Here is a 27,987-nt window from a genome sequence, read left to right as displayed (position 1 = left end):
TGGAAAATTAACTGGGTTTGCGGCTGGCCCGGGCGCGGGCGGAGCGGGCGGCGCGGGTGCAGGCGCCGGTGACCCGCAGCTCGTGGCCATGATTGTGAACCACCTCAAGAGCCAGGGGCTCTTCGACCAGTTCCGCAGGGACTGCCTGGCCGATGTGGACACCAAGGTTCGGAGCGCGCGGGGGCCGGGGGTCTCCAGGGGAAGGGGAGACCGCGAGGGCCGCCTTCTCGGGCGGTGTCTTGCATCCGTGGATGGGCTGGCGGCGCCTCCACTTTCCCAGTCTGGGCCCCTCTTGAGCCTGCCTCTCACCGAGTTCTTTTCGCAGCCGCTTCTCTTTGGGCTGCAGCAATGTGCCAACCCCTGTGCCGGGCACGGCGTGTTCATTCATTCGCCTATCCTTTCGTTCGTTTTAACCGACTAGTGTTTATGAAGTACCTGCTACGTGCCAGGCACTGTTTAGGCGCTGGAATTATACCGGTCTGGCGAGCAAGACTAAGTCATTGTTCTTACGGAGACTGGTTGGGAAACACTAACGTTAACAGCGCTGTTTTGTACCCATTCTCATCTCCCATGACTTTTTTCTCCCCGGGTTTACTTTGTGTACAAGATATTTTTGCCTTCTCTCTTGAAGGTTCCTGAGCGGTAAGGGCCATGTCCTTGTCCATTGGCGAAATCATGAATTGATCATTGAATGAAATTATTTGCAATGTGTTTTGCTGGACATTGGGGGGAGGGGGGGTGCAAAGATAAGGAGGTTAACCTGGGCAGTGAAAAGGTGGATTGGGAGATCGGGACTTGATTTTGGTTTCTAGCAGTGACTGCCTGGTTTAGGTAGCTTAGGCCAAGTCACTTTTCTAAGGTGAGAAAGGAGTAGAGGAAAGGATGGAGAAGAGGTGACAGAAGTGGATGAAGAGCAGGAATGAAGAGCGAGTTCAGGAGAGTAAGGGGCATAGGGGAAAGGCCAGCAAAGCAATTCCCTGTCCAAAAAGAGTTAGGGGCTGGGAAGGGGAAGGGGCTTGTACCAAATGTCAGAGTGAGAGGGGCATTAGCAGGAACAGGTAAACTTAGCTGGTTTGTAAAAGAAAGAGCAAAGGACACCAGGAAGGAGCAATCAGTGAGATGCATGGAAAACCAGTGGAATCTGGAATTCTGGAAACGGGTGAAGAGGGAAGCCTGTTGGAAAATTAACTGGGTTTTGTGTGTTTTTTGTTTGGTTTGTGCGTATGTGTATGTGTTCTTTTGGCTTAGATCTGGGTAGGTCCATCGATTGGAGTTTGATGGGGTGAGGGTTTTCTCATAGTATGTTTGGCTAGTCTGAGGAGCCTTGTTTCTTTGAGAAAGGGGTGTTTACAGCATCCACAGGTTCTTCCCAGGCTTTGAGGTGAACTGCACACTGTTCCACTGTCTTCTTTGGGAAAACTCTCCTGGAAATCTGGGGGTATCTTCCCTTATAAGGACTGTAGTACTGGCCCACTAAGTAGAATGTGCTTTTTCAGGGTTTTGGAGTTTTTACACCACAGCAAATTCAGTTTACTTTAGGCTGTTTATCTATTTAGGAAGCATATAGTTTTCTTACTTCGTTTTAGGGGATATGCGCAGCCAACTTTTTTAAAAAAAATTAATGCCTATTGCCTTTATTTTTATTACTATTTCATGGGAAAAGATTAGACATGGCATGGTAAACATTACTCAAATAAACTGGTTATTTTTATCCAACAAGTAGAGATTTCACTTTGCTGTTCTCAGAAACCTATGAATCTGTGTGTTATCATTATGTATGCACATTGAAAATTTTGATATACTCATGGGTGGCTGCAATATTTAAGACTCAACTTTTTCTTCTTCTCATCCCCAGTAAGTATATTATTGTGTATCTGTAATATCCCTGTCAGACCCTCTCAAAGAGGAATTTTAAAATCCTTCTTGGGAGAAAGGAGGGAAACACAATTGCTTTGACACTGTAATGAAAGCTAGGACTTTCTCCCAAGAAAAATGCACATGTACACATTGAAATGCTGTTTTAATAGTTCGAAATGGATGACTGTATGCAATTTCATGCAGTTCAGACTACTACATAGTTTCAGGGAGTTCAGGGACCACAGAATAAGATTCCCTGCTTTAATGTTTAAGGCTAGAGAAGAGTAGAACTGAAATGATATCCTCCTTCCAGACAGAAGCCACCCCTCAGATGCTCATATGAACTCTCCCACAGTATCTGCCCATCTCTCTCTTCCCCCCACCTCTGTACCTGCCTCTGTTGTGTTGCTTCTTTTCCCCTATGACTGTCTTCTTCCTTCTTCCCTGCCTTTCTTCCTCTCCCTTAGCTGGCAATTATGTATATTTTAATTTAATTTAAAATATTTGTTCTTCTAGAGTAGTATTTTATTTTTGTTATTATTTGGGGGAGGAAAAGACTAAGTTTGAAAGTCTCAAAAAAATAACCAAAATGCAAAAGCCAGCTTTCATAGGAGCTTAACATTCATATCAATGTGAGTGTTCCAAAGTAGAAATAAGATTCCCTGTTCATACAAAGGGTCATCACTTTAATGGAATCCTTGGATTTCATCTACCACTTATGGTGTGGTGCTTTTGATAATTGAACCTCAAGGACTGATCTGCTTTCTTTCAGAAAGTCTTACCTCTAGCATATAGGATTCTAACATTACTTGGATTCTGTCAGTCACATACATATTTAAGAATCAAGACATTTGATACCTACCAGGTGCTCTCCAAGAGCAAAACTGTCATCCAGCCTAGTATATTTAAACCAGGTTGAGAAGTACCAAAGTCTGCTGCTAATCCTGAAAACCATAGAACCCCCACCCCAGACTGTCCTGTGGTCATTGATAGTCCTTAACCAAGAGAGAGATCCAACTGTAGCAGACAAGATCAACCCTTCCTATCCAAAGAAGTAGAAACTTGGGCAGCCCCAAGATCCATCTAAGCCTAGGACTCCTCCATTGTTAACTATTAGTTCACAGATCTCTGGAGCAAGTGTAGTGGATACAAAGCCATTCTGACTCCTTTGCACTGATTAGCACGTGGGCAGTGTGAGGAGGGAAGATGAAGCGGCCCATCATTCTGTTCCAGGCAGGGAGCTCACCAACAAAGTAAGTATGGCACTTCTCTCCCCAAGTAATAAGTACTGATTTTGGGACACTTTCTCATTTATCATTGACTCCTGGTCAATTTATTCACCCAAAAGACATTGACTGAGTAATTCTTATACTCCAGACTCTATTTTAAATGCCAGGGATGCATACAGCAATGAACCAAAAGATCCACTGTTACCAATGCTACATCCTAGCAGACAAAAACAGACGATAAATAATGGGTGATGGATTCTGTGGAGAAAAAAAAAAAAAAAAAAAACCCAGCAAGGTGAGGGGTGGAAAGGATTCCTGTTCTGTTGTGAGTGAATTGTTAAAGGAAGTTTTAGGGAAAAAAAAAAAAAAAAAAAAAAACCCAGCAAGGTGAGGGGTGGAAAGGATTCCTGTTCTGTTGTGAGTGAATTGTTAAAGGAAGTTTTAATAAGATGATATTTGAGCCATTACTGAAGGAACTGATGGAGCTCTGCAGCTATCTGGGGTCGGGGCATTGCTGGCAGATTCCTAGGAGTACAGGGGACATGAGGGAGAAACTGCTGAGGTGGAAAGTGATAGAGGTGAGGTAGGAGTGTCCCTCCCTTTCTTCACAGATCTGGCAGGCTTTGGAAGGCATCCTAAGAGTTTGGCTTTTACTGGAGCTGAGGAGCCTTCGGCAGGTTTTGAGCAAAAGAAGAATATGATCTGACTTCCATTTCAGCTGGGTTGACCATGTATAATTATTAATGAGGTTCCCTTTTATGCTCAGTCATGATCTGGTTTGGACAATAAATTATATGGCTACCCTAGTTTAAGAAGATTTACTCTAACTACTTTGTTGGGAAATAGACTTCTGGTAAGCAAGAGTAGAAGCAAGGTCAGTTACCGTAATCTAGACAGGACATCAGATTGCCTTGGACCAGAGTGGTAGCAGTAAAAGTAGTGGGAAATGGTCAGATTCTGGGTGTATTTTGATGCTAGAATTTGCTAATGGTTTGTATGTGGGGTAGAAGAGAAAGGAAGGTGTCAAGGGTTACTGCAAGGCTTTTGACCAAAGCACTGTGTATTAGTCCGTTTTGTGTTGCTTATAACAAAATACACAGAACTGGGTAATTATAAAGAAAAATGAAATTTGTTGCTTACAGTTTCTAAGGCTGGGAAGTCCAAAGTCCATCTGGTGGCTTCTGTCTGGTGGTGGTAACAGTGACCCAGGGATCTCACATTGCAAGTTGGTGGAAGCAAAGAGCGAGAAAGACAGACTCTCCTTTTCTTTTAAAGCCCTCAGAACCAAACCCCTGACCACCATTTTTAATCCATTCCCTACTGCACGGTCCTCCAATCCAATCACCTCTTCAAGGCTTCACCTTTCAATTACCATAATAGGATTTCCCACTCTCTTAACAGTCACAATGGGGCTAAGTTTCTAATACACAGAACTTGGGGGACACAATTCAAGCTTTAGGGAGTTTAGGGGGGACATAATTCAATCCACTGCACACTGGAGAAGAAAGAAGGTATATATATTCCTAGAAGAATATTTCTCATTGCATCTCAGTGAATATTTCCTTAGTCACTCTGAAAGGAGAGCTTGGAAAACAAGGAAAATTACCTGTTGGGTACTTCAAATTTGAGCTTGTTATGGGGTGACTGGAATGCTAAATACATTGTGATGTTTGAGCCTAATAAATGTTTGATAGATTGGAGAATACTGGAAAGAAAAACTATGCTTTAGAATCATTGGGGAGAATTAGTTTTAGTTCACATTTTGGATAAATGGAGAGGGACATGAAAAATGATCATGAGACTTCTTTTTGTAGGATAGAAAATAGGTATTATCAAAAGTCTAAAAATTAATAGTAAAGAAGGGGCATCACATAGGGATAAACCTTTATCACTCTGTGTTGGAGATAGTTACCCAGTCCTCTAACAACTAAGTTTTAATTGCTTATCTGCTGAGTGGTGTGATAGACTGTGTGAAAATGATTAAGGGAGGTGGAGAAGCAGGCTTACCCTTAAGTGAGGAGGTAAGTATTCCCCCCTTCTCAAAATGCAATGCAATATGAGAGTTGTTCAAATAGAAGTAACTATAGAAGACAGTAAACATGGACGAAGGGCACCAGAAGACTATCTTCGGTGTCAGGATGACTTCACAGATAGGGCGAACTCTGAACGTAAGAAGTTTGCCCGATGGACAGATGGTAGGTACAGAATATTAAAGACATGAAGATTTATCACTGGAGTATAAACTTAAGGTTTAAGGGTGCAAATGGCAGAAGGCGAGGCTCTACAGCTTTGCTTCAAGTCATTCAGAACTCTCAAGCTCATCTACGTTAAAAGCCATGTAAAAGAAAAATATAAAGGACATGAGTGATGGGGGATGACCTCTGGGAACTAAGTGCAGTTCTGAGTGAATGGTCACACATTCCTTCTAGGCAGTGTCTTTCTGCATAGATATGATATGTGTCCTCTCTCCCTGCTCCCCCCATATCAGGGGTTCTCAGCCTCAGCACTACTGGCATTTGGAGCTGGATATTTCTTTGCTGGGGGGGGGCTGTCCTGTGTGTTGTAAGATGTTCACCTGCATCCCTGCCCTTTCCCCACTAGATGCCAGTAGCACACCCCTCAATGTGACAACCTAAAATGTCTCCAGCCATTGCCAAGAGTTCCCCTGGGGTGTGGGTGGGGTGCGGTGGCAGTGAAATCTCTCCTGGTTGAGAATTACTGTCTTACATCAGATTTAATGCCTAGTTCAGGTTGTTGTCTCTCAGTAATTTCTCTTGGATCCATGCCTTTCAGCCCATTTCTGCCACCCCAGTACAGAGCTTCATCACTCTAGTTATTGAATACTTTCCTTAGTATATTTTGTTTCTGTTTACTCTTTCACTGTAGGGTGACTAATTATAAGCTATCATATCACTCTGCTCAAACATGCAGTGGGTTCCTGTTCTCTACCCCATAATTCCAAACTTCTGGTACAAGTACCTAAAGCCTTCCATTCCAGCACCTGGTCCCAACCTGTGCCTCCAACTTCATTTCTCTGCTTTTTTGATATTCTCTTCTCCAACCAAATGGGACTACAAATTTGGAGGCTTCCCAAATGATCCTGACTATGTGTTTTCTCATCCACTTGCTTGTTGCTTATAATTGTCTGTATCTGCAAAGCTGGCCTTTCACAATCCCAGCTACTTCATGAAACTTTGAAACTGATTTTTCCAGCTCAAATGCCACATTCCTAATGAAGGTTTACTTCCCCTGCTCCTTTCCCTTTCTTTGCTCGAAATCATCCAACAATATCATTTATATGTATCTTATTTTCTAGTTCTTTGTTTGCAAACAATAGGTGTTCTTTCTTGCCTTGTATTCTTCCTATCTCCAAACACCATTTCTTAGACAAAATAAGCTGTATTTGAATAAGTTACCCTGAAGCAGGAGTGTCATAAACTGTGAAACTTTGTGCTACATTCATCCTGTAAGCTAAGAAATGTTAACATTGTTAAAGATACTCAGATTCCTGAGGCTGCCAATATTGATATTGTATAACAGTAAATATTTTTAACACTTATGTTTGTTTGTTTTTTCTTTCTAGCCTGCCTATCAGAATCTGAGACAGCGTGTTGACAACTTTGTTGCAAACCACCTGGCAACCCACACGTGGAGTCCTCATCTCAATAAGAACCAGCTCAGAAACAATATTAGACAACAAGTCCTGAAGTAAGCTCAGAATTAGAGTTACTAGGCAGGTTTTATTTAAAATGTCACATCCTACTTTTCCTGAAAGCAGAGACGTTACACAGAAGGTTGTTCACCTAAAGATGTTGGCCGTTTTATCAAGTTTGCTGTGGCTACTTCATGGGTGCAGTATAGTTTTGGAGTATCGTCTAATCACTTCACATTCCCCCCATAAATTTTAAGTTTGCTTTTGCCTATAGAGCTCAGGAAATATTTGGAGGAAGGAAATAATAACATAACTTAAAAATATCTAGATATAATATTAATAGATGGTAAATACCGTAATATCCTATACGGTTACATTCATAACTATTCAGATCACTGAAATTAAAATAATTCCCTTGATTTGAGGTGACTTGTGTCTTCTAATACAGTCCTCTGCCATTTTTTTTGCATTTTATTGAGACTTTAAACTCTGCTGTTCAGAGATGATATAAGGAAAAAAAAAATGTGCCCTTCTCAGAGCCATTTTGAGTGAACAGAAGATAAAGAGAATGAGAAGAGCTGGAATGTTTAGAGAGGCCTAAAAAATAAATAAATAAATATAACAATTTACTCCTTTCGACTGAAATTAAGGCCATCAAGGAAAATATAGTTTTGTAAAGTTTTTTGGGAGCCACATGTGAGGATCGACCCAAGATGTAACATCATACTACAGATTCAGAGAATTGCTCCAAAGTTTATTACAAATAAAGGTTTTATAGACAGAAAAAGCTGAAGAAAGTAGAAGCAAAGAACAAAAAGAGGATTGGTCATTTCCTTATAAGGAACAGAGAGATAGAACAATAGGAAAATAACTGATTAGTTAACATCAGGTTCCTTGTGGCTATCTCTTTTGTGTAAGGATTAAAGCACAGGGAACTTCATTATCATGCCTATTAAAGATTTAAGTTGGCCTGTTTAGGAAATTGACTGTTAGAACCTAAGTGGCATGGATCTTAGCAGGGGTGACTCCATTTTGGTTTATAGTCTGTCTGTTGGGGCCTAGTGCAGGAACTTAGTCCAAAACAGTGTTCTCCAATAATTTTTATTTAACACTCCAAAAAAACTGATTTACAGTCTTATACTTGTTCTTGAATTTAAATATTTGCCAAGACAAGAAGACCTTCTATCCCTGCTTCACCCCACAAAAAGGGCGACTAAGTTATTTAAAGAGTGCCTGGTCTTCCTTCTTTGACAAATATTTACGTTCAAGCACATCTTTGAGAATAAAATGTGGATTTTAAACAGTAAAATAAATCTCTTTTATATCTGCCACCTCTTAATTCCCTCTTGTCCCATAGGAACTGTTCAATCCTTTATAGTGTGATAGTTTCCTTTTTTTTTTTTTTTTTAAAAAGATGACCCGTAAGGGGATCTTAACCCTTGACTTGGTGTTGTCAGCAACACGCTCACCAAAGTGAGTGAACCGGCCATCCCTGTATAGGGATCCGAACCCTTGGCCTTAGTGTTGTCAGCACCACACTCTCTCAAGTGAGCCACGGGCTGGCGCCTCTTGAAACATTGTAAAAGAGGGAAAACAGCCATCTTCTGTCGGGTAATTTAGGCATTACTCTTCCTGAGACATCTGTAAATTTTCTTCTAGCTATGTTATTTATTTTTAAATGAACTATTTTTATTTAAATTCTATTAGTAAAGTTTTATGTTACTAATAATAACATTTAAAAATATCCTTAAAGAGATTATTTAGTTGTGTTGAAACTGATGAGTATAGGGGTGGAATCGCCCCTGTAAATATGATCTCAAACAGGTTTTCATGCATATACTTTGAGAAATACTCCATTGTCTGAGTAAGTTTGAGCCATCTGCAACTGCCATTTTTGCAGGACAAAAATGACCTAATATCAGCAATTTCATATGGTTCAACTTAATAGCTAATCTGCTGACTCATTAGGAGGGAAAATTTTATTCTACGAAACATTGATTTGTACAACAGAATCTGAAAATCCTAGAGAACTCTGAATAATGATCTTAACTAAACAAAATGTAAAAGGAAGACAAGGAAGTAACTTTAACCAGGAATATGCCAGCTGCTGGCATTTTGGTTTTGTCCTTGAACCAAGGGCTATAACTTCTCCCCACTTTAGTGAGGCAGCTGTGGCCACACCTCAAGGCAGTGAGCCCACTCAGAGTATGTGATCATTAGCACTGGATTCCATTTTTATTTAAGATCAGTGCTGACCTTCAGTGTGAGAGAGAAATAAAGGAGAAGTGTTTTGTTTGTTTGTAGGACCAGAGACTGGAACATAGTCAAACAAAGAGATTGAAGCAATAATTTGGGGGTAGATGGGTTTGTATTAGTCCATTTTTCTGTTGCCTATAACTGAATCTCTGAAACTGGGTAAGTTATAAGAAAATGAAATTTATTTCTTACAGTTTTGGAGGGTGGGAAGTCCAACATTCTAGGGCACATCTGGTGAGGGCCGCCTTCTTGGTGGGAACTCTGCATAGTCTGCATAGTCTGTAGACACATTATCACATGGCAAGAATGGCAAGTTTTACGTGCTCATTTGCTCTTCTTATAAAGTTCCCAGTCTCCTCCCTGATAACCCTTTAATCCATGAATGAGTTAATTCATTCATGAGGACATAGTCCTCACAATCCCATCACCTCTTAAAGAACCTATCTTTCGGGACCGGCCCAGTGGCGCACTGTTACAGTGCGCTGCTTGGGAAGTGCGGCAGCGCTCCCGCCGAGGGTTCGGATCCCACATACAGACTGGCCGCTCACTGGCTGAGCGAGGGGTGGTCGCAACACCGAGGGTTGCGATCCGTTGCCGGTCATGAAAAAAGACAAAAAAGAAAAAAAAAAAAAAAAAAAAAAAAGAACCTATCTTTCAAATATCATATTGGAGATTAAGTTTCAGCATGAGTTTTGGAGGAGACAAGCATTCAGACCATAACAGGGTTTTATTTCTTTTATTTTATGCCTATGCCTTTGTACTTGTGCCTTAAATCAAAACATTTTTAAGATTGTTTTTCCTTATTTTCCACCTGCTACATTTTAGACACCTTTAAGATGTAACAGTGTTCGCAGGATTTGCATTTTCTTTTATCTTAGAACTTTAAAACCAGGTAACCTACTTTGTGCCATGTTGGCTCATTTTTCTCTATGGCCTACATAAGTAGAATTTTAATTTCACAAGATCACAAGGTGCCTCAGGAGGTGAAAATCTAATCCATCCTCCACTCCAGCCAGAGCTGCATTCAAAAATAGCATTTGTAAACTGTAGAGAAAGACGCTTCCTCACCTATTCTATAGAGACCGAGGCCTAGAAGCTAGAAATGACTACCACCTGAGTCTTCCAACATTATCTCTGATACTTCGACTTCTCCACTTCTTTTTTTAGGGAAGAAACAAAGTTTAAGTGTGTTTCTTAAACAAATTTGTGTTCTCTTATTTTGCTCAGATGCCTTTGTAGAGAAGTGCATTAAAGATATTGTCATCATTGCCCATCTTTCTCTTGTATATGATATTTCTTTGACTTGGAGCATCTTTCTTTTTCTTCTCTTCTATAAAAATCAACACTCACCTCAAATGTCTTTTCTTTTTAATGAAGAATTTCCAAATGATCTTGGACATATCTAATAATTCCTTACTCCTGTCTTTTCCTACAATACATGGTGTGTACTAGTGCCTGTTGTCTTGTATTTTACTTGTTTGCGTCAACCTCCCCAACCAGAACAGGGACCAGGTCTAATTTCTAGCTGCCCAGTGGCCAACATGGTGCCTGTTACGTAGAAGACACTCATAACATAATTGTTGAATCAATAAATCATCCAGTTTTTATAGCAGGAAGATAATAAAAAGAAAGCCAGAAGTCTGAAGCTTCAGTTTTATTTTCCTAAAGTTTTGTGGGTTTTTTTTTTTTCAATTTGATGAAATTATACTTTGTGTGTGTTCTTCAGTTTTCCTGGAGACACTGATACTTGTAAAAGGCTTACCTTTTTCTGTTTTTTTTTTTTAAAAACAAGGTTGCAGAGTCCATAGATTTATTATATACCCAGAACTCAACTTTAGTGATCATTTATTTCTAAATACTGTGGGCAGGGTAGGGTAAGATAAGTATCACCTATACACCTGGGCTTTAGATAGTGTACTGCACCTAGTTCTAAGGGTGTTTTGTTTTGGTTTGGTTTTGTCTGTTTTAGTATTTCCAACAGTGACACAGTGGTGCAAAGTTTACAGACTTTTTTATAGTATGGTATATCTAAATGCCACAGTAGCATGAAACTTATTTTCCATTGCCTATCGTTTCTATGTATCCACATGAACAAACTGGGGCAATTTAAGGTTGAATATATATTTTTTTTATATATATATATATATGTATGTATATATGTGTATATGTAATAGATACAGTTTTATTTAAAAGGGATTAATGCAAATAATGCAAGATTATTTTTTCACCTTTCTATAAATTACCCTGTGTTTCAGATCAGGAATGTTGGAGTCTGGTATCGACCGAATTATTTCTCAGGTTGTGGATCCAAAGATCAACCACACATTCAGACCTCAGGTGGAGAAAGCTGTGCATGAGTTTTTGGCCACATTAAATCACAAAGAGGAAGCAAGTGGCAGCACAGCTCCTGATGAGGAGAAACCAGACTCTTCCATCATTTCACAAGGTGCTTTGATTTTACTCTTGGTCAGTTCCATTGCTTTTCTTTTTGAACTGAGTACCAAGTTAGAGTTTTTTGGCTCTTTAAAACATTTCTCTATGTGGCTACTCTATTGAAATTGTATTTACTTTAAATATCACCCAAATTTCTCAGCTGGCACAACATTTCATTTTTTTAAGACTAATGGGGCGTGTGTGTGAGTGTTATAATAGAGGGAATTACTAAAATAGAGAATATATTTATATTCTTTATTGGGAACTAGACTATTTTCAGATTTGCATGGTGCCCTTACTAAGATATTGTATTAGAGAGATAGATTCAGAATATGTATAGTAGCTCCTGGTACCTGAAAGTCTAAAAGCATACAAATGGTCTGCACAGCATATATGTTGTATAAAGATGACAGTGGCATATAACATTGATTCCACAGAGGTATTTACCTTCTGCATGAATTTATTCTAAAACCTGTCTTTTCCTCTAAGGCGTCCCTGCTCCAGGGCCCAGTGCTAATGTGGCCAATGATGCCATGTCAATCTTGGAAACCATAACTTCTCTTAACCAAGAAGCTAATGCTGCCAGGGCTTCTACAGAAATGTTAAATGCCAAGACCGGTGAGAGAGTATCAAAAAAACTCCCATCTCAGCCAAGCAGTGACACCAGTACTGAAAAAGAAAGAACTTCAGAGGACATGGCTGATAAAGAAAAATCTGCACCTGACTCTGGAGGAGAAGGACTAGAAACAGCCCCGAAGTCTGAAGAATTTAGTGATCTCCCTTGTTCAGCTGATGAAATTAAAAATCACACAAAAGAGAATAATAGTTTACCTCTGCTCAGTAAGGATGTTCAACAGGAAAGCAATGACCAAAAAAATAAAACAGACAAAGGTGAAAAGAAGCTAGACAGCAATGAAAAAGGAGAAAGAAAGAAAGAAAAGAAGGAAAAGACTGAAAAGAAACTTGATCACTCAAAAAAGAGTGAAGATACACAAAAAGTAAAAGATGAAAAGCAAGCAAAGGAAAAAGAAGTAGAGAGTTCAAAACTTACATCAGAAAAGAACAACAGTAAAGTTAAAACTGTTGAAGGGACAAAAGAAGGTATATAAATATTTGCAGGAATCTAAAATAGTTTAAAGAACAAAGAGTGTCTATTTTAGGGGGGAGAGAGAGTATCAAATTTTCCTTTAAATTTTTTTTTCCTTTTTTCTTCTTTTTCTCTTCTTTTTTTTGTGTGTGTTTTTATTTTTGTCTTCAAATTTTAATAGATTTATATGATGCTGTTATTTCAAAATCCTGAAAAGATTTCTCCTTCGCTAAAAAAAAAGAGCGATAAACATTTGTGTATTTATTTTCTGTACCAATGTATCTGTTCACAGAGTTAATTAACAAACTGTAAACTTTAAGTCATAATTTACTCACATACATTATTCCAAGCAACTTAATTCGTAGTTGTATATCCTAATCATGGAACTATTAGGTAGTAAATATTTCAATTATTTACTTAAAATTTGCTTTCATATATATCATTTACATTGGAAATTGGTAGTTTAGTTATTTTTATAGGATACCAGTTTACCTTTGTACTTTCTGGAAACAGCTCTGCCTTATTTGATAGTTGAACATCTTTGACATGTATTTAAAGCAGAAAATTTTAAATGTAGTTTAGGAATTGGGTTCTGAGTATGTTCTTGTAACAGGATGATTTACTTTCTGTTTTTTATTTCTTCTTGAAGATTGCTCTTTGATAGATTCTGATGTGGATGGACTTACAGACATCACAGTTAGCTCTGTCCATACCAGTGACCTTTCATCTTTTGAGGAGGATACCGAGGAGGAAGTTGTAATGTCTGATAGCATGGAAGAAGGAGAGATTACATCAGATGGTAAAACATTTTACTTAATAATGCTTCTGCGAAGCTTCCCTTCAAGCATTATTTGTATATTCAGAGGGCTATCTCCTGAAAGACAGTGTGGTGTAGTGGCAAGAGCATGGGTCTTTGTAGTTGGAAGATTTGTTTCTGAGTCCCAGCTCCAAGGTTATCTGTCTGAGCAAGCTTGGTAAATTACTAAACCTCAACAAGCCTTGGTTCTCCATCTCCTAGGAGTATTATAAGATTTAGAGGAGATAATGTATATGAAGATACTTTTTATTTGTGTGACATTTGGGGGAGCAAAGTTCATAATACTTCCCTCACTTCTGGCACCAATTATAAATTCAGAGGTTCCCAAGATCCCCATTACATTCAATAATTCACTAGAAGGACTCACAGAATTCACTGAAAGCTGGTATACTCACAATTACAATTTATTACAGTTAAGGGACACATTAGAATGAGCCAAGGGAAGAGGCACATAGGACAGACTCCAGGAAAGTTCCCAACAGGAGCTTCCGTTTGTCATCCCCTGTGGAGTTGTGTACAGTGTTGCTTTGTCGGCATTGATGTCTGACAGTATGTACAAAGTATTGCCAATTAAGGAAGTTCACCACAGCCTTGGTGTCCAAAGTTCTTATTGGGGCTGCAGTATGTAGTCATGGCTAACTACCCTTGTGGCTTATCTCAGTCTTCACCTTCTCTGGAGGTCAAGCTGATACTTCATGACCCAAAGCCCCAACCTTAAACCACATTGTTAGACTATTTAGCTTGACCCAAGACCCCTACGTCTCCACTTAGTCATGGCATTCCATAGGCTTAGAGATGATATACTAGAAGCTAAGGGCAAAGACCAGACCTGTTTTGGGGCAAGGTTGAATTCTTTATTATTCAGTTTGTTTTTCAGCTAACCTTTCCTATGCGCTTACTATTTGCAAGCACTTTGCTAAGGCCTTTCTGTGTAATGTCTCCTGTAGTCCTCACAACAACCCCAGAAAAAAGGTACAGAGACAAATTCAAAGAGAGACAGAGACAGAGAGTCTTGTCTAAAGTCACGTATCTAGTGAACACCAGTGCAGATTTCAAATCCAGGTCTCTTAACCAGTACCTCATGCTGCTCTTTACTACATGATTAAAGTTCTGTTTATGACTTTTTTAAAAAACTCAAAAATATTGAATTTTATTTGCAATTGCCTGTAGATAGCACTGTAAATTTGCTGCTGGCTTTTGGATAGGATACTTAGGGAGAAAATCATAGAGGAGAAAAAGTAGAAGCTTTTAACACATACATTTCTCAGTTTCTCCCATCTTTTACTCTTTTCTTTGAATTCATGAAAAACTGAATTACCTACTCCAAAAAGCAGTAGCAGCACTCCGTAGGTGGGAAGTGGTAGGAAGTGAAAACCTTGTTTATTTTTTTCTTCTTCACTTCTTGCTATGTCAAAGAAAGACAAATCACCTTCCTAATGTGGAGGGGTTTTAGTGTGTACTTAGTGTGGGACTAGTTATTGATTCCTGCCTTTCCCTAAATGGGAAACTCACAGCTGGTCATTAAAATCTCAGGTTTACTTTAAAGGACAGCTTTGAGTGAATTAGTTCAACTTAGCAGTGGTAAAGCACTCATTCACATCAACTTCACTGACAACCAAACAAGAATTATCTGTTTGTTAAGAAAACGTTAAAAAAAAAAATCGGGAGGGGGTGGCATTAGGCTGAGATGGTTCCAGTGCCTTGGGCTCCCACATTAGCAAATTGAAGCCCAGTGTTAACTTAAGCTTAACCAATCAGTGACTGCCATTTAACCTCTATGTAGGGACTTTCCAGTGAATCATACACAAACAAGATAAACACCTAGCTGTAGCCTGTCCAGTAATTTCAGTAATTTATTTACTTTGCTTCTGTGTTTAGCCTGTAAAAGCCCACTGCTCACTCTGTCTGTGGCTCACTCTGTTAAAGGGGAGCTCTCTGAATCTCTTCTGGTCTGAGAGCTGCCAAATTCATGAATTGCTCTTTGCTTAAATAAACTGTTTAATTGAAGTTTTTTCTGTTAATGACATAAATAACTTTGTCTGATTTTTCTTTGCCTTCTTCCTTTATGTGCAAGAAGCTGATTGTTAAATAAATTAAGATATGGATTATAGCTTTTTAAAATGTCTATTTTTGAATTTTCACATATTGGTATTTCTTCTTTGGGCCTATAAATACACTCGAACTATATTGATACAGCTTTTGCTGCTTGTACAGCGTAATGTTGATTGCATTTTTAATTCACAGAAGCACTCCTTTTTTTATTGACTTTCTTCCAGATGAAGAGAAGAATAAACAGAATAAAACAAAAACTCAAAGTGGTGATTCTAGTGAAGGAAAAGCAAAAAGCGTACGGCATGCTTATGTTCACAAACCGTATCTTTACTCGAAGTACTATAGTGATTCTGATGATGAACTTACTGTAGAGCAGCGGCGACAGTCTATTGTAAGTTCAGTTGATCTGTTATTATTTTACCTACTACATCAGGTTGAGAAACCTGAATAATTTGTGTGCACAGTACTGGTGTGCATACTAGCATAGATATATAGGCTTTGCCTCAGGAACTTTGTCATTTAACTAGGTTGAACATACATAGACGTGACAGGGGTGTTTGTGTCATCATTATTAATAATAGTGAAAAACTGGTAACCATCTAAATGTTTGAATCAAGTGTGGATTCAGTCACACAAAGATAATGCTATACAGCCATTAACATACTATTAAGAGGGAAATTCAGTCCACATATTTCCTCAATTTAAAAATGCTTCTAATTATAAGATGTGCCACTGAATTAATAACAGCTTTTTAGAGAAAATTACTACCTCATTGTATATGTACATCAATTTCAAGATGGCTTACAATTTCAGAAACATTAAAATTAGAAAAGTATATTTGGTTATGCCCCTGCTTATGATTTTTGGCACTTTTACTTTGCACTCTGGCCTGGAAAGGGGTGGTGGGTGTAAAACAGTGATTGTGAATTCCCCCTGGTTTAAAATATGACAGCAGAAAATCCCAAGTCCAAAGCCTGGGTCCTAAGAGTATACCAGCAAGTCAGATGTGTTATAGGACTAGCCCGTCACTTGAATCTGCATTTCAACTTTTTTCTTTAAGAATAATTGAAAAGTTATAGACACGTATCTATATACATTTGATGTTCACAGATATTTTCACAGCTATCTTTTTAATTGAAGCACCCGGTTTATTATGCCATCTTTTCCCAAAATAATACCTTTTCCATTCTTTAAAGTAATGGCATTCTGTGAAAGAGTAATGGAAAATTTTTACATCTTTTTTTTTTTTCTGGTAGCTTCTAAATCAAAACACATTCACACAAGGGTGAACACACACACACACACACACACAGAAATGTGTCTATATATAGTGTACATGCACTTTTGCAGAGCCCACTAATTTGTAAGAACATCTGAGGGGCAAACTATTTAAATGTTTTCTTATATATTTTTTTTCAGAGTATTTTTGCTTTTGCCTGATAATGTCAGGATATTTTGTGGTTTTAGGCTAAAGAAAAAGAAGAGAGGCTTTTAAGAAGGCAAATTAATAGAGAGAAACTTGAAGAAAAACGAAAGCAGAAAGCAGAAAAGACAAAGTCTTCAAAAGCTAAGACTCAAGGTATAGAAGATGTTAACTTTTAATATTTTAAATTATCTTATTATACTTCATTATTTTCCAGATAGTCCTATATTACTTATGAGATATGAATATAAAATAAAATTATCTCTTCTCATGTGGAAGATTTCCTTTTTAATCTGATGTGTTTAGTCATTTTTCTCTCTTATCATATTGCTATATCTAAATATTCTGTCAGGTACCAGCTTATGCAATTTGTGTTAGCAATTTATTTTCCAGTGTGGTTGAATGAATTATCACTGGAAAATGGATTGTTAACACATGAGTAATCAAGTATTGCTGGTGATTTTAATGGAATTAATCAATGCTTTATGTTAACTAAAATGTCAAATATTTGTCTGGAATATTGCATTGAATAAAACTGAACTCCCCTGGGCACTAATCCTGTATAATATGCAAATATACATACATAGATGAGATCATTTGAAATAAAAAAGATAAGATTTCTTTATCTAAAACGTTATGTTTATTCCAGCACAACTTAAGTATATTAAAGCCATTTTGCATTTTAGTAACTATTAGAAAATCTTAATGAGGAATAAATACTATACCATTTTTAAAACTCTCTTCTGAAATACAGTTTATTGATTGCTTCTTTCCTAGGCAAAAGTAGTGTGGAATTAGAAGAATCATCAACAAAGAGTTTGGAACCTAAAGCCCCCAGAATTAAAGAAGTCCTTAAAGAACGTAAAGTTTTAGAGAAAAAAGTAGCCTTGAGTAAAAAAAGAAGAAAAGATTCAAGGTACGTATTATATCTGGGTGTGTTTCCATTGTAACACTCTCCTGGCATGATTTCAGAACAGAGGCATTGAAAATGGCAGCAAAGAGCTGTGTATTGTGCATGTTACTGCATGTTTAGGAAAGACCTTAAGGTTTTATTTTTAGTATCATAATTCATTGTGTTAATATCTGTAACATTTCAAGGAGGTGTATCTTAATCTCATTTTGGGTCCCAGACTTTTTTTGACAATCTGGAAGCTTTAGATCCTCTCGCCCCAAAATATATATGCATATAAACATAATGATCCCTTGAGTTTCAGAGAGTTTATAGACCCTCTAGAGATGCTCTGCAAGTATTCCTATTCTAAGCATTCAGGAACCACGTATTTACAACGACTGTGTTCATTTTTCAGTCTTCCCACACAGTTCTTTTTACCAGTATCCCATGCCTCTTCCCCTAACCCAGAGTCTGAGCCAAATTCTTTTTTTTTAACACTGTATTATTGTTAATTCTGTAAGCATTTGAAAGCCAAAGAGACCCTTGAGAGTAGCTATGAAGTCATGTGAGCCATGGGCTACAATTTTGTTGTTACATCAAGTTACAGTTATGTGAATTTATCACAGACTTGAAGATAACTGAATCAATAACTTGCAGAATTTAGTGAGGGAAATCAGGTCTCAAATTTCTTATTATTATACTTTGTCCCTATTGATCTGAATAAATAAGACTGTCCTTTTTACTGAAAAAGATGGTAAGATTTCCAAAATGTAATTATAGTGCATAAAATATTCATCTTCAAGCAATGAATCAGGAATTTTTGTTTCAGTTATATTTTCCTTTAGTAGTTTGTTTCCTTTAGTAGTTTTCAAGAGTAGTTTGTGCCACATTTGGGATAGTGTTCTCTGTTCACTAAGAGTAGGATTTCAATTGAAATGTAACAAGTCTCCATTAAAGAATGGATCAAGTATTTATAGTAAAGGAAAGCATTTTTCTTTTTAACCTTCCTGAGAAATTCTTACATTTGATTCAAAGTTCACATCTGGCTTTTTTCCCTCTCTTAGGAACGTTGAAGAGAATTCCAAAAAGAAACAGCAATCTGAAGAAGATTCTAAAGAATCCTTCAAAACAAGTGAGGTGTGTCTTAATCAATAAAATCCCATGTCAAATGCTATTTTGTTAGATATAGGCTATTTAGTCCTTTGGAATGAAACAGAATGTGATTTGACCTTTTCCAAGTTAAATTTTAAATATCCCTCACATTCAGCATTTTTGAACCTCCCATCTTATTGTGGCCTGAAGTCTCATTTTTGGTGTCAATTGACATGATTTTTTTTTTTTATCTAGGTAGTAGCTTCTTTTCTTCTCTTCCTTTCTCCACTTCCTCCATTTCTTATACTGCCAATAACAAAATTGCTAGTAATTATAATAAAAAAGGTAAGAAGAAAAAAAGCGAAAATCCCTCCACTGTTAACAAATCATCCATTTTGTTTTTCTTTCATTCCTTGTCCACGTGCGTACATGTGTACGTAATTTTTTGGAGTAGAAGTAATCTAGCAAAATGTTTTTAACGTTTTATTCATTTCATGTCACCTTGTAAGCTTCTTATTTAATGATCGCATTACGTTATATTGAATGGATATACCATAATTTATTTAAGCATTTCTTTATATTTGAGCACTTAGGTCATTTCTAAGATTGGACCATTTTAAGTAGTAAAAATGTGTGGAATGAATACATTTCTTTCCCTTTTTGGATTATTTTCTTGGGATAAACTTTGGCTTTCACTGGGTTTAAATCCTTATTTACAGAGCCATATTCATAATTCTGTAGCTGAAATAGCTTAATATTTCAAGGGGGGAAGCTAATAACTTAGTGGTTATTTGTTCATAGCCAGCAAATATTTTTAATTTCTTTATACAGAAATTAGAGGCATATTTAGAAGGAAAACCCGATGAATTATTATGGCATATTTTTAAATATTTAACTTTATTTTGTGATAAATTTCTGTGAGAAATAATCTCATAAAACTTTATTCACATTAATTGTTTGGAATTGTTTATTGTAAAATTGGGTTGATGCAAACTGCCGTTAGTTTTTTCTTTGAGGAATTTAATTTTAAAGTGTTTATTAAGGTCTTGCTATGTCCTCGTCCCTGTATAATCAGTACAAAGATTAATATAGAAGTAATTATTCTCATTCTTTGTACTTTTAAAACTGCACCTCCTTAAATTTCAATGTAGAAGTACTATATTAATCTTTATATTGTACTACATTAATCTTTGTATTGAAATTTAAGGAGGTACAGTTTTAAGTTGTCACAGAGGCACAAAGATCTTTCCAAGGCCTTGCTCATTATTTAAATGTGAATAATTATAGATAGCAGTCAGCAAGTCTTTATTAAAGTGGATTTAGTCTGTACCTATTCTATAATATTAATAATCTACTCAGTGCCAAACCATCAGGTGGAGAGGAAGATTTAGATGCTATGTATCAATATCTCCCTTTGAATATATAAACATACATGCACGTGCGTGTGCACACACACGCACGCACACATTACATGTGATATTGTTACTCTTACTGTGAGTTATTGTGTTCATTTGAAACTTCATAAATAGAATATCATCTAAGTAGCCTAAATTCATGACACTTCCAGAAATGATTTTGGTTTCTAAATTAAAATATAGGAAAGCTTTATTTCAGTATAAAATTTTTAAATTGTCTTCATCCCCATGTATTATGATTTTAAACTGAAAGGAACATTGGACTGTCATTCATTCAATTTATAAATGACTACTGGGCATTAGAGGGCTCTGGAGATTCAGAGTCAAATGCATAGATGAATCACAGGAAAAATTCATGGATGAATCTCAGGAAGAATAACTAGTCTCTATAAAGCTGCGTGCAATATAGTGGGAGGAGTACTAGACATAGAATGAGATCATCTGAACTCAAATCAAGCACAGCTACTGGTTGCCTTGGCATTAACTTATTGGATCATGCTGAGCTTCGATTTCCTGATGCATTAAATGAGGTTAATAATACCTACCATAGGCTGCTTACAAGGATTAAGTGAGGTGTAACATATGTGACAGCACTCAACATATTAAATTGCACCCAAATGTTAAATTTGAATCTAAAAATTGATTTTGGTATTTCTCATATTTTAACATTTATTTTCTTACAGCATTGTGAAAAGGAAAAGGTGTCTTCTTCAAAGGAGCTGAAACATGTTCATGCAAAAAGCGAACCAAGTAAACTTACCCGGAGACTCTCAGAGTGTTTGCATTCTACTGATGAAAACAAAAATGAATCCAAAATAGAAAGAGAACATAAAAGACGGACATCTACCCCTGTTGTGGTAGAAGCGGCACAGGAAGAGACTGACTCAAGAGATGGCAAAAGGCAAGTAGAACGCTCAGAAATTGGCACAGAAGAACCCCAGAAACAGAAGACCACACTTAAAAATGAAAAGCATGTAAAGAAAGATGACTCTGAAACACCACATTTGAAAAGTCTACCTAAGAAAGAGGTAAAATCTTCCAAGGAGAGGACTGAAAAAGAAAAAACTCTGTCAGAAGACAAATTGTCTACAAAACATAAATATAAAGGTGACAGTATGCATAAAACAGGTGATGAGACTGAACTTCACTCTTCTGAGAAAGGATTAAAAGTAGAGGAAAATACTCAGAGGCAGAGTCAACAAACAAAGCTTTCCTCAGATGATAAAGCTGAAAGAAAAAGTAAACATAGGAATGAAAGGAAATTATCAATTTTAGGCAAAGATGGAAAGCCAGTTTCTGAATATATTATAAAAACAGATGAGAATGTTCGTAAAGAAAACAACAAAAAAGAGAGACACATGTCAACCGAAAAAACTAAGGCAGAACACAAGTCAAGAAGATCGAGTGATTCTAAAATTCAGAAAGATTCTCAAAGTTCCAAGCAACATGGTATCACGTTACAGAGAAGAAGCGAAAGTAATTCAGAAGATAAGTGTGACATGGACTCAACTAATTTAGATAGTAATTTAAAACCAGAAGAAGTTGTTCACAAGGAGAAGCGAAGAACAAAGAGTTTGTTAGAAGAGAAACTTGTGCTGAAGTCTAAATCAAAAAGTCAAAGCAAACAGATAAAAGTTGGTGAAACAGAATTACAAGAAAGTGTCACAAGACAAGCAGCCACTTCAAAACCAGAGAAGAACCCAGAAGAAAATGACTCAGAAAAACAGCGGAAGTCTAAAGCTGAAGACAAACCTTTTGAAGAAACTGGTGTGGAACCTGTATCTGAGAGTGCTCCTTCTTCAGCACATGGTACACAGAAAGATTCTAGTCACAGAGCTAAGGTACCATTAGCAAAGGAGAAATGCAGGGGCGATAAAGACTCAAGCTCCTCCAGACCTGAGAGGAGGTTGTCCGATGGGCATAAAAGCAGAAGCTTAAAGCATAGTAGTAAAGATGTGAAAAAGAAGGAAGAAAATAAGTCAGATGACAAGGAGGGTAGAGAAGTTGACAATAGTCATGACAAGGCCAGAGGGAACACTTTAGTCATGGAAAAGAAGTTAAGTAGAAGGTGGTGTGAAAATCGAAGAGGAAGCTTATCTCAAGAAATGACCAAAGGAGAAGAAAAATTAGCAGCAAACACTGCTAGTACTCCCAGTAGTTCCTCCCTTCAGAGACCAAAAAAAAGTGGTGATACCACATTGATCCCTGAACAAGAGCCAATGGAAATTGATTCTGAGCCAGCTACTGAAAATGTATTTGAAGTATCTAAAGCCCAAGACAGCAGCAATAATAGTTCTCAGCAAGACATTGACTCTGAAAATGTTATGAAACAAAAAATTACTGCCACAGTTTTAAAGGATGAATTAAAAACTTCCACAGTAGATTCAAAAACAGCAGCCTCAGCCTGTAAATCGTGGCGTGGAACAGGAGTTACTAGCAATCCTGAAAAGCACGCTGACCATAAAAGCGCCCTGACCAAGAAAGTGCATATCCAAAATGCTGTGTCCAAACCAAATCCTGGGGAGAAAGAACCCATTCAACGAGGAACTCAAGTGAATGTAGACTCTGAAACTAGTCATAGAATGTTACCAAGTGCCTCATCAGAAAATGATAGGGTACAAAAGGATTTGAAAAGCGCAGCCAAACCCACCGAAGAATGTGCTGTTCTGGGAGATGCTGCTCTTGAACATTCCACAGATTTAGACCCCTCACCATCCTTAAGTTCAGTGACTGTTGTGCCCCAGAAAGAATCTCATGATTCAGATACTATTCCTCCAGTTGACAAAAGAACTGTGTTGGAAGGTGACACAGCCAGCACCTCCCTTGTGGATCACTCTGCCATCCCAAACCAAAGTTTGACTGTTAGAGAATCAGAGGTCCCAAGGACAAGTGACAGCAAAGAAAGTGGTGAAGTTTCCACAATAGATGCACCAGGAAAGGCAAGCATCACCAGCAAAACACACATTCCAGAAGGTTACCAGGCCACTTTACTGGACAGTAAACAAGGAAAAGTAAACACGCCTCTCAGTAGCAAGTTAAGAGACATGGTTGAAGAAAATGAGAATGTTAACAAAGAAGCTGGCTTGATGGACATTGCCAAGAAAGAGAGTGACTTCAGTGCAGAAGCCAGTTTAAAGCAGACAGTTGGAGCCACAGCAGAAAATGGCAAGAAAGTTGGCATTGCTCTTGATCATGTGGTAGGCATGAGTACAGAAAAAGATGCTGAAACTGTCAAACTTAAGCATGATAGAGGTCCAGGAGAAATAAAAAGCATATTAATTGGTGTTGAAAGAAGGAACAAGAACAGTGAGGTAGATACCAGTGCTGGAGGTGACACTGCATCCTCCATTTTATGCCAAAGGAATGGAGAGACTGAGAATGTGGCAGTTGGGTCTGGTAGAGCCGAAAAGGCTTCTGTTGCCACCAGTACTAAAGGGAAGGACAAGGGTGTCCCCTTAAACCCAGTAAAGGACGGGGATGCCACGACCACATCTTCAGAAACAGGAGAGAGTGAGGTGGCTTTGCCTTGCACCAGCATCGAGGCAGACGAAGGCTTCATGACAGGTGCACGCCTCAGCAAAAAGCCTCTTCGTGTTGGGGCGGAAGCCAGTGAATGCACTGTTTTTGCTGCAGCTGAAGAAGGCGGGGGTGTTGTCACCGAAGGATTTGCTGAAAGTGAAATTTTCCTCACAAGCACCAAGGAAGGAGAAAGTGGGGAGTGTGCTGTGGCTGAATCTGAAGAGCGAGCAGCAGCCCCAGTGGCTGCCCCTGCCATTCAAACCGAAGCCAACGCGAATAGTATTGTGACAGAGGAAAAGGATGATGCTGTCACCAGCGCAGGCTCTGAGGAAAAATGTCATGGCTCTTCAAGTAGAGACTCAGAAATACTTGAAGGAGCTGTTACTTTTATTAGCGAACTTGAAAGTGATGGAGCGGTTACAAGCGCTGGGACAGAAATAAGAGTGGGATCCATAAGCAGTGAAGAGGTTGATGGGTCCCCAGGAAATATGACAAGAATGGGCCCCAAAAAAGAAACAGAGGGCACTGTGACATGTACAGGAGCAGAAGGCAGAAATGATAACTTTGTTATCTGTTCAGTAACCAGGGCAGGGCCCCAGGAAGAGCGCAGGGTTACAGGTGCAGATGTGGTTCTGATAGATAACGACACACCACCAGGAACAGGTGTCAGCCAAGAAGGAGATGGTTCAGTGAATGATGGGACAGAAGGGGAGAGTGCAGTCACCAGCACAGGAATAACGGAAGAAGATGGAGAGGGGCTGGCCAGTTGCACAGGTTCGGAAGACAGCAGCGAAGGCTTTGCTATGAGTTCTGAATCGGAAGAGAATGGAGAGAGTGCCACGGGCAGCATGGTCGCCAAAGAAGTCACTCATGTACCACTGGTGGCCGCTGGGCCATGTGACGATGAAGGCATTGTAACCAGCACAGGTGCCAAGGAGGAGGATGACGAAGGGGAGGGCGTCGTGACTAGCACTGGAAGAGGCACAGGGACAGGAGAAGAAAGTGAAGGGGCACTGATATGCGAGAGCGCAGAAGAGGACAGTCAGATCGGAACTGCGGTGGAGCATGTGGAAGCTGAGGCCGGAGCCACCACCGTGAATGCAAATGAAAGTAATGTGGATAGCATGAGCAGTGCAGAGAAGGAAATGAAAGACACAGAGATCTGCTCCAGTGCCAAAGGGATTGTAGAAAGCAGCGTGACCAGTGCAGTTTCAAGAGAGGGTGAAGTGGCACCAGTTCTGGAAGGCTGTGAGGGTCCAATGACTAGTGCAGCTTCTGATCAAAGTGACAGTCAGCTTGCCAGGAAAGAAAAAGTTGGAGACACCACTATTTCCACTGGCCTGGTGGGGGGCAGTTATATTCTTGTATCGGGTGCAGTCCCAGAGTGTGAAGTTGACCACACATCCCCAAGTGAGAAGGAGGACGAGGGCATCATCACCTCCATAGAAAATGAAGAATGTGATGGCCTCATGGCTAGTACAGCCAGTGATGATATTGCCCACCAAAACAGCTTAGCTGAGGGTGAAAGTCAAGGCAAAGGCTTGATGATTTCCACCAGTACAACAAATGATGACACCCCTCAGGTAAGCGCAATTATAGATGTGGAAGAAGGTCATTCGGGTGCTCTGAGAACAGAAGAAGATGTGAAAGGCACCAGAGTAAACGAGGAAGAGTTTGAGGCCCCCATGCCCAGTGCAGCTTCAGGGGATGAGAGCCAACTCACTGCTAGCAGGAATGAAGAGAAAGATGAGTGTGCCATGATCTCTACAAGCATAGGGGAAGAGTTCGAAGTACCTATTTCCAGCGCAACAACCACCCAGTGTGCAGAGAGTCAGCGGCCAGCTGCAGCAGTTGAAGAAAGTGCTAAAGGTCCGGTCTTGGTCAGCACCGTCGACTTTGAGGTGCCTATGCCCAGTGCACCCACAGAAGTTGGAAGTCCTCTTGCTTCCACCAGCAAGGAAGAAAAAGATGAGTGTGCTCTCATTTCCACCAGCATAGCAGAAGGATGTGAGGCCTCTGTCTCTGGTGTGGTTGGTGGAAGTGAAAATGAGCGCTCCACTGCAGTCCTGGAAGAGAAAGACGGGAGTGCTGTCATCTCAACAAGTTCCGTGGAAGACTGCGAGGGCCCAGTGTCCAGTGCCGCCCCTCAGGAGGAAGTCCATCCCTCGGTCACACCAGCAGAAGAGATGAGCGACACGGCCATGATCTCCACAAGCACCTCTGAAGGGTGCGAAGCAGTCATGATTGGGGCCGTCCGCCAGTATGAAGATGGGCCTGCTGCTGCAAGACTGGAAGACTTGAATGACGCTGCTGTCATCTCCACCAGCACGGCAGAGTGCCTGCTGGTTGTTGCCAGTCTCAGCAGACATGAAGACAATCAGCTGACCGCAAACAACCCAGAAGGAAATGATGACCTATCAGCCGCAAGGGTGAGCAAGTGCGAGGTCCCCATGCCCAGCCTGATTGCTGAGAATAACTGTCCTGAGCCATTTACAGGAGACAAAGAAGTGAGTCCCCTGATGGCAGTGGGCACCAAGGAAGTGCATGACAGGCCACCAGTCCACGAGCCCTCTGCGGGGCAAGGCCAGCCAAGTGCTAAGTATGCAGAAGAGGGAGAGAGACATGGCAAAGACTGCCCTGGCAAAGCACCAGTGGGCACTCTGCACCTCATAAGTACAGAAGAGAAGAATGTATTGTTGAGCTCCAGTCAGAGAGAAGACCAAAGCCCAGAGGCAGGCAGTAGCACGGCAAGTTGTTTATCAGAAAGGAACTTGGAGAGAAGTGCTAACTCATCTGTCCATCTGAGAGGACCAGGACAGAAGTCTGGGCAGGTGGCTGAGGACCCCTCTGTCAGTATTGGCTGTTTGGCAGCAGTAAATACCAATGCTGAAACAGCTGACCACATGTTACCTGTCAAAGATGCTGCAGGTGAGCATTCCTTGATTCCTTCTGACCAGCAGGGGCCTGAGGACAACTTGGAAACCACTACCACCAAATGTATTACTGGCCAAGAGTCAACAAGCGTTCCTTCCCACACAATGTTCCTTCCAGCTGCCTACCACGTAGCTCTGTCAGCTGCGAGATGTGAGCAGGACTTGACTACAAAGAGTGGTCAGAGTAGCAAATGGACTGATCAAGCATCCATTGAAAAAACTGGAGATGGTAATGGCATAGGGAAGCCATTCCACAAAGAAGGAGACCTCGAGGGCACTGTTTCTTCTGAAGAAATTTTGTGTGACATAGGTGAGAATGTTTCTAATTGCAAATTTTAATTTACGAAGATGACTGTCTAACAGTGCATTTAAGACAATCTTCCAAAGATGGTTTGTCTCCAGAATGATAAATCAATATAAGCTTTTTGTGTGTCATAATGTTGCAAAATAGTTCATCGAACTTGAGGGTTGATCTTCTCTAAAAGGTAGTTGTGTGTAAAAGTTTAAAACCATTTCTCATGTGCAAGGAGAGAAGAGGCAGGAGGCTGAGGCGTGGGAAGGCAGCTGAATGCTATCTGTATAATCGTTGCGAGTTACTAAACCTCTTTGACTTAGGTTTTTTGTCAATCAAGATGAAGAATACCTTACCACAACCTTGGAAAATGAGTATTTTTTTATCAACCTCATTTTACAGAGAATTTAAACAACATGCCTGGCACTTGGGTGACTCTTAGAAAAAATATGTATATATAATTTCTGAGCCTCAGTTTTCTGTTGTATAAAATGGGGATAATAGTACAAAAACAAACATCATTCTGACCCTCATCTGATTTATTAATGATTTGCAGTAGGCATCAGTTCAGTCCGCTGGCTACTTCTAATCAAGGGAGCACATTATTATTATTTCTTTTAACTGAGTTTGTTGTACAGTTAAAATGAATTAGTTTCTGGTTTAAGATGTGTTTGAAAGAGAAGGGAAACAAGTTTCCTTTCGACAGATTTCAGAGTGACAGTCTTTCAGATATAGGTAACTTTCAAAGGTATAATCTAAGTCATTATACCATCCAACTTCCTGTACTTATACCAAGTACTACTGTACTAGGCCCTGAGGATGCAACGATAGTCATGATGGGAAGACAGCTGTGAATCCAGCCATATATTAGAAGTGGACAGTGACACTGTAGGGTGACAAATGCTTAGGATGTGCTTAAGCAGGGGATGCTATGAAAACTCAAAGCACATGGGCTAAACTTGAAGGGGACAGGGCACGTTGACTTCTTTTCCACTCTGGCTCTATAAATCAATGGCATCATGGACTTTTAAACTAAAA

At 39.3% G+C, this 27,987-nt stretch overlaps 1 protein-coding gene across 1 annotated transcript in view; it reads left to right on the top strand.

Annotated features, from left to right (window-relative positions):
- Positions 1–16: 16 nt before the first annotated feature.
- Positions 17–27,987, top strand: part of BOD1L1 (biorientation of chromosomes in cell division 1-like 1) — a gene marked incomplete at its 5' end in the record, with an annotated part of 54,133 nt that continues 26,162 nt past the window's right edge. The window contains 10 exons of the mRNA XM_008586777.1: positions 17–166; positions 6,670–6,794; positions 11,250–11,440; positions 11,917–12,528; positions 13,164–13,313; positions 15,608–15,774; positions 16,851–16,962; positions 17,584–17,722; positions 18,763–18,835; positions 20,889–26,967. Coding sequence (XP_008584999.1) covers positions 17–166; positions 6,670–6,794; positions 11,250–11,440; positions 11,917–12,528; positions 13,164–13,313; positions 15,608–15,774; positions 16,851–16,962; positions 17,584–17,722; positions 18,763–18,835; positions 20,889–26,967 — 7,798 coding nt within the window. The remainder of the gene's footprint in view (positions 167–6,669; positions 6,795–11,249; positions 11,441–11,916; positions 12,529–13,163; positions 13,314–15,607; positions 15,775–16,850; positions 16,963–17,583; positions 17,723–18,762; positions 18,836–20,888; positions 26,968–27,987) is intronic.

The sequence above is a fragment of the Galeopterus variegatus genome, unplaced genomic scaffold (assembly GCF_000696425.1).
Source record: "Galeopterus variegatus unplaced genomic scaffold, G_variegatus-3.0.2 Scaffold113, whole genome shotgun sequence".
NCBI classification, from domain to species: domain Eukaryota; kingdom Metazoa; phylum Chordata; class Mammalia; order Dermoptera; family Cynocephalidae; genus Galeopterus; species Galeopterus variegatus.
Note: the sequence above shows the minus strand (reverse complement) of the source record. Positions and strands in the feature narration are given on the sequence as shown.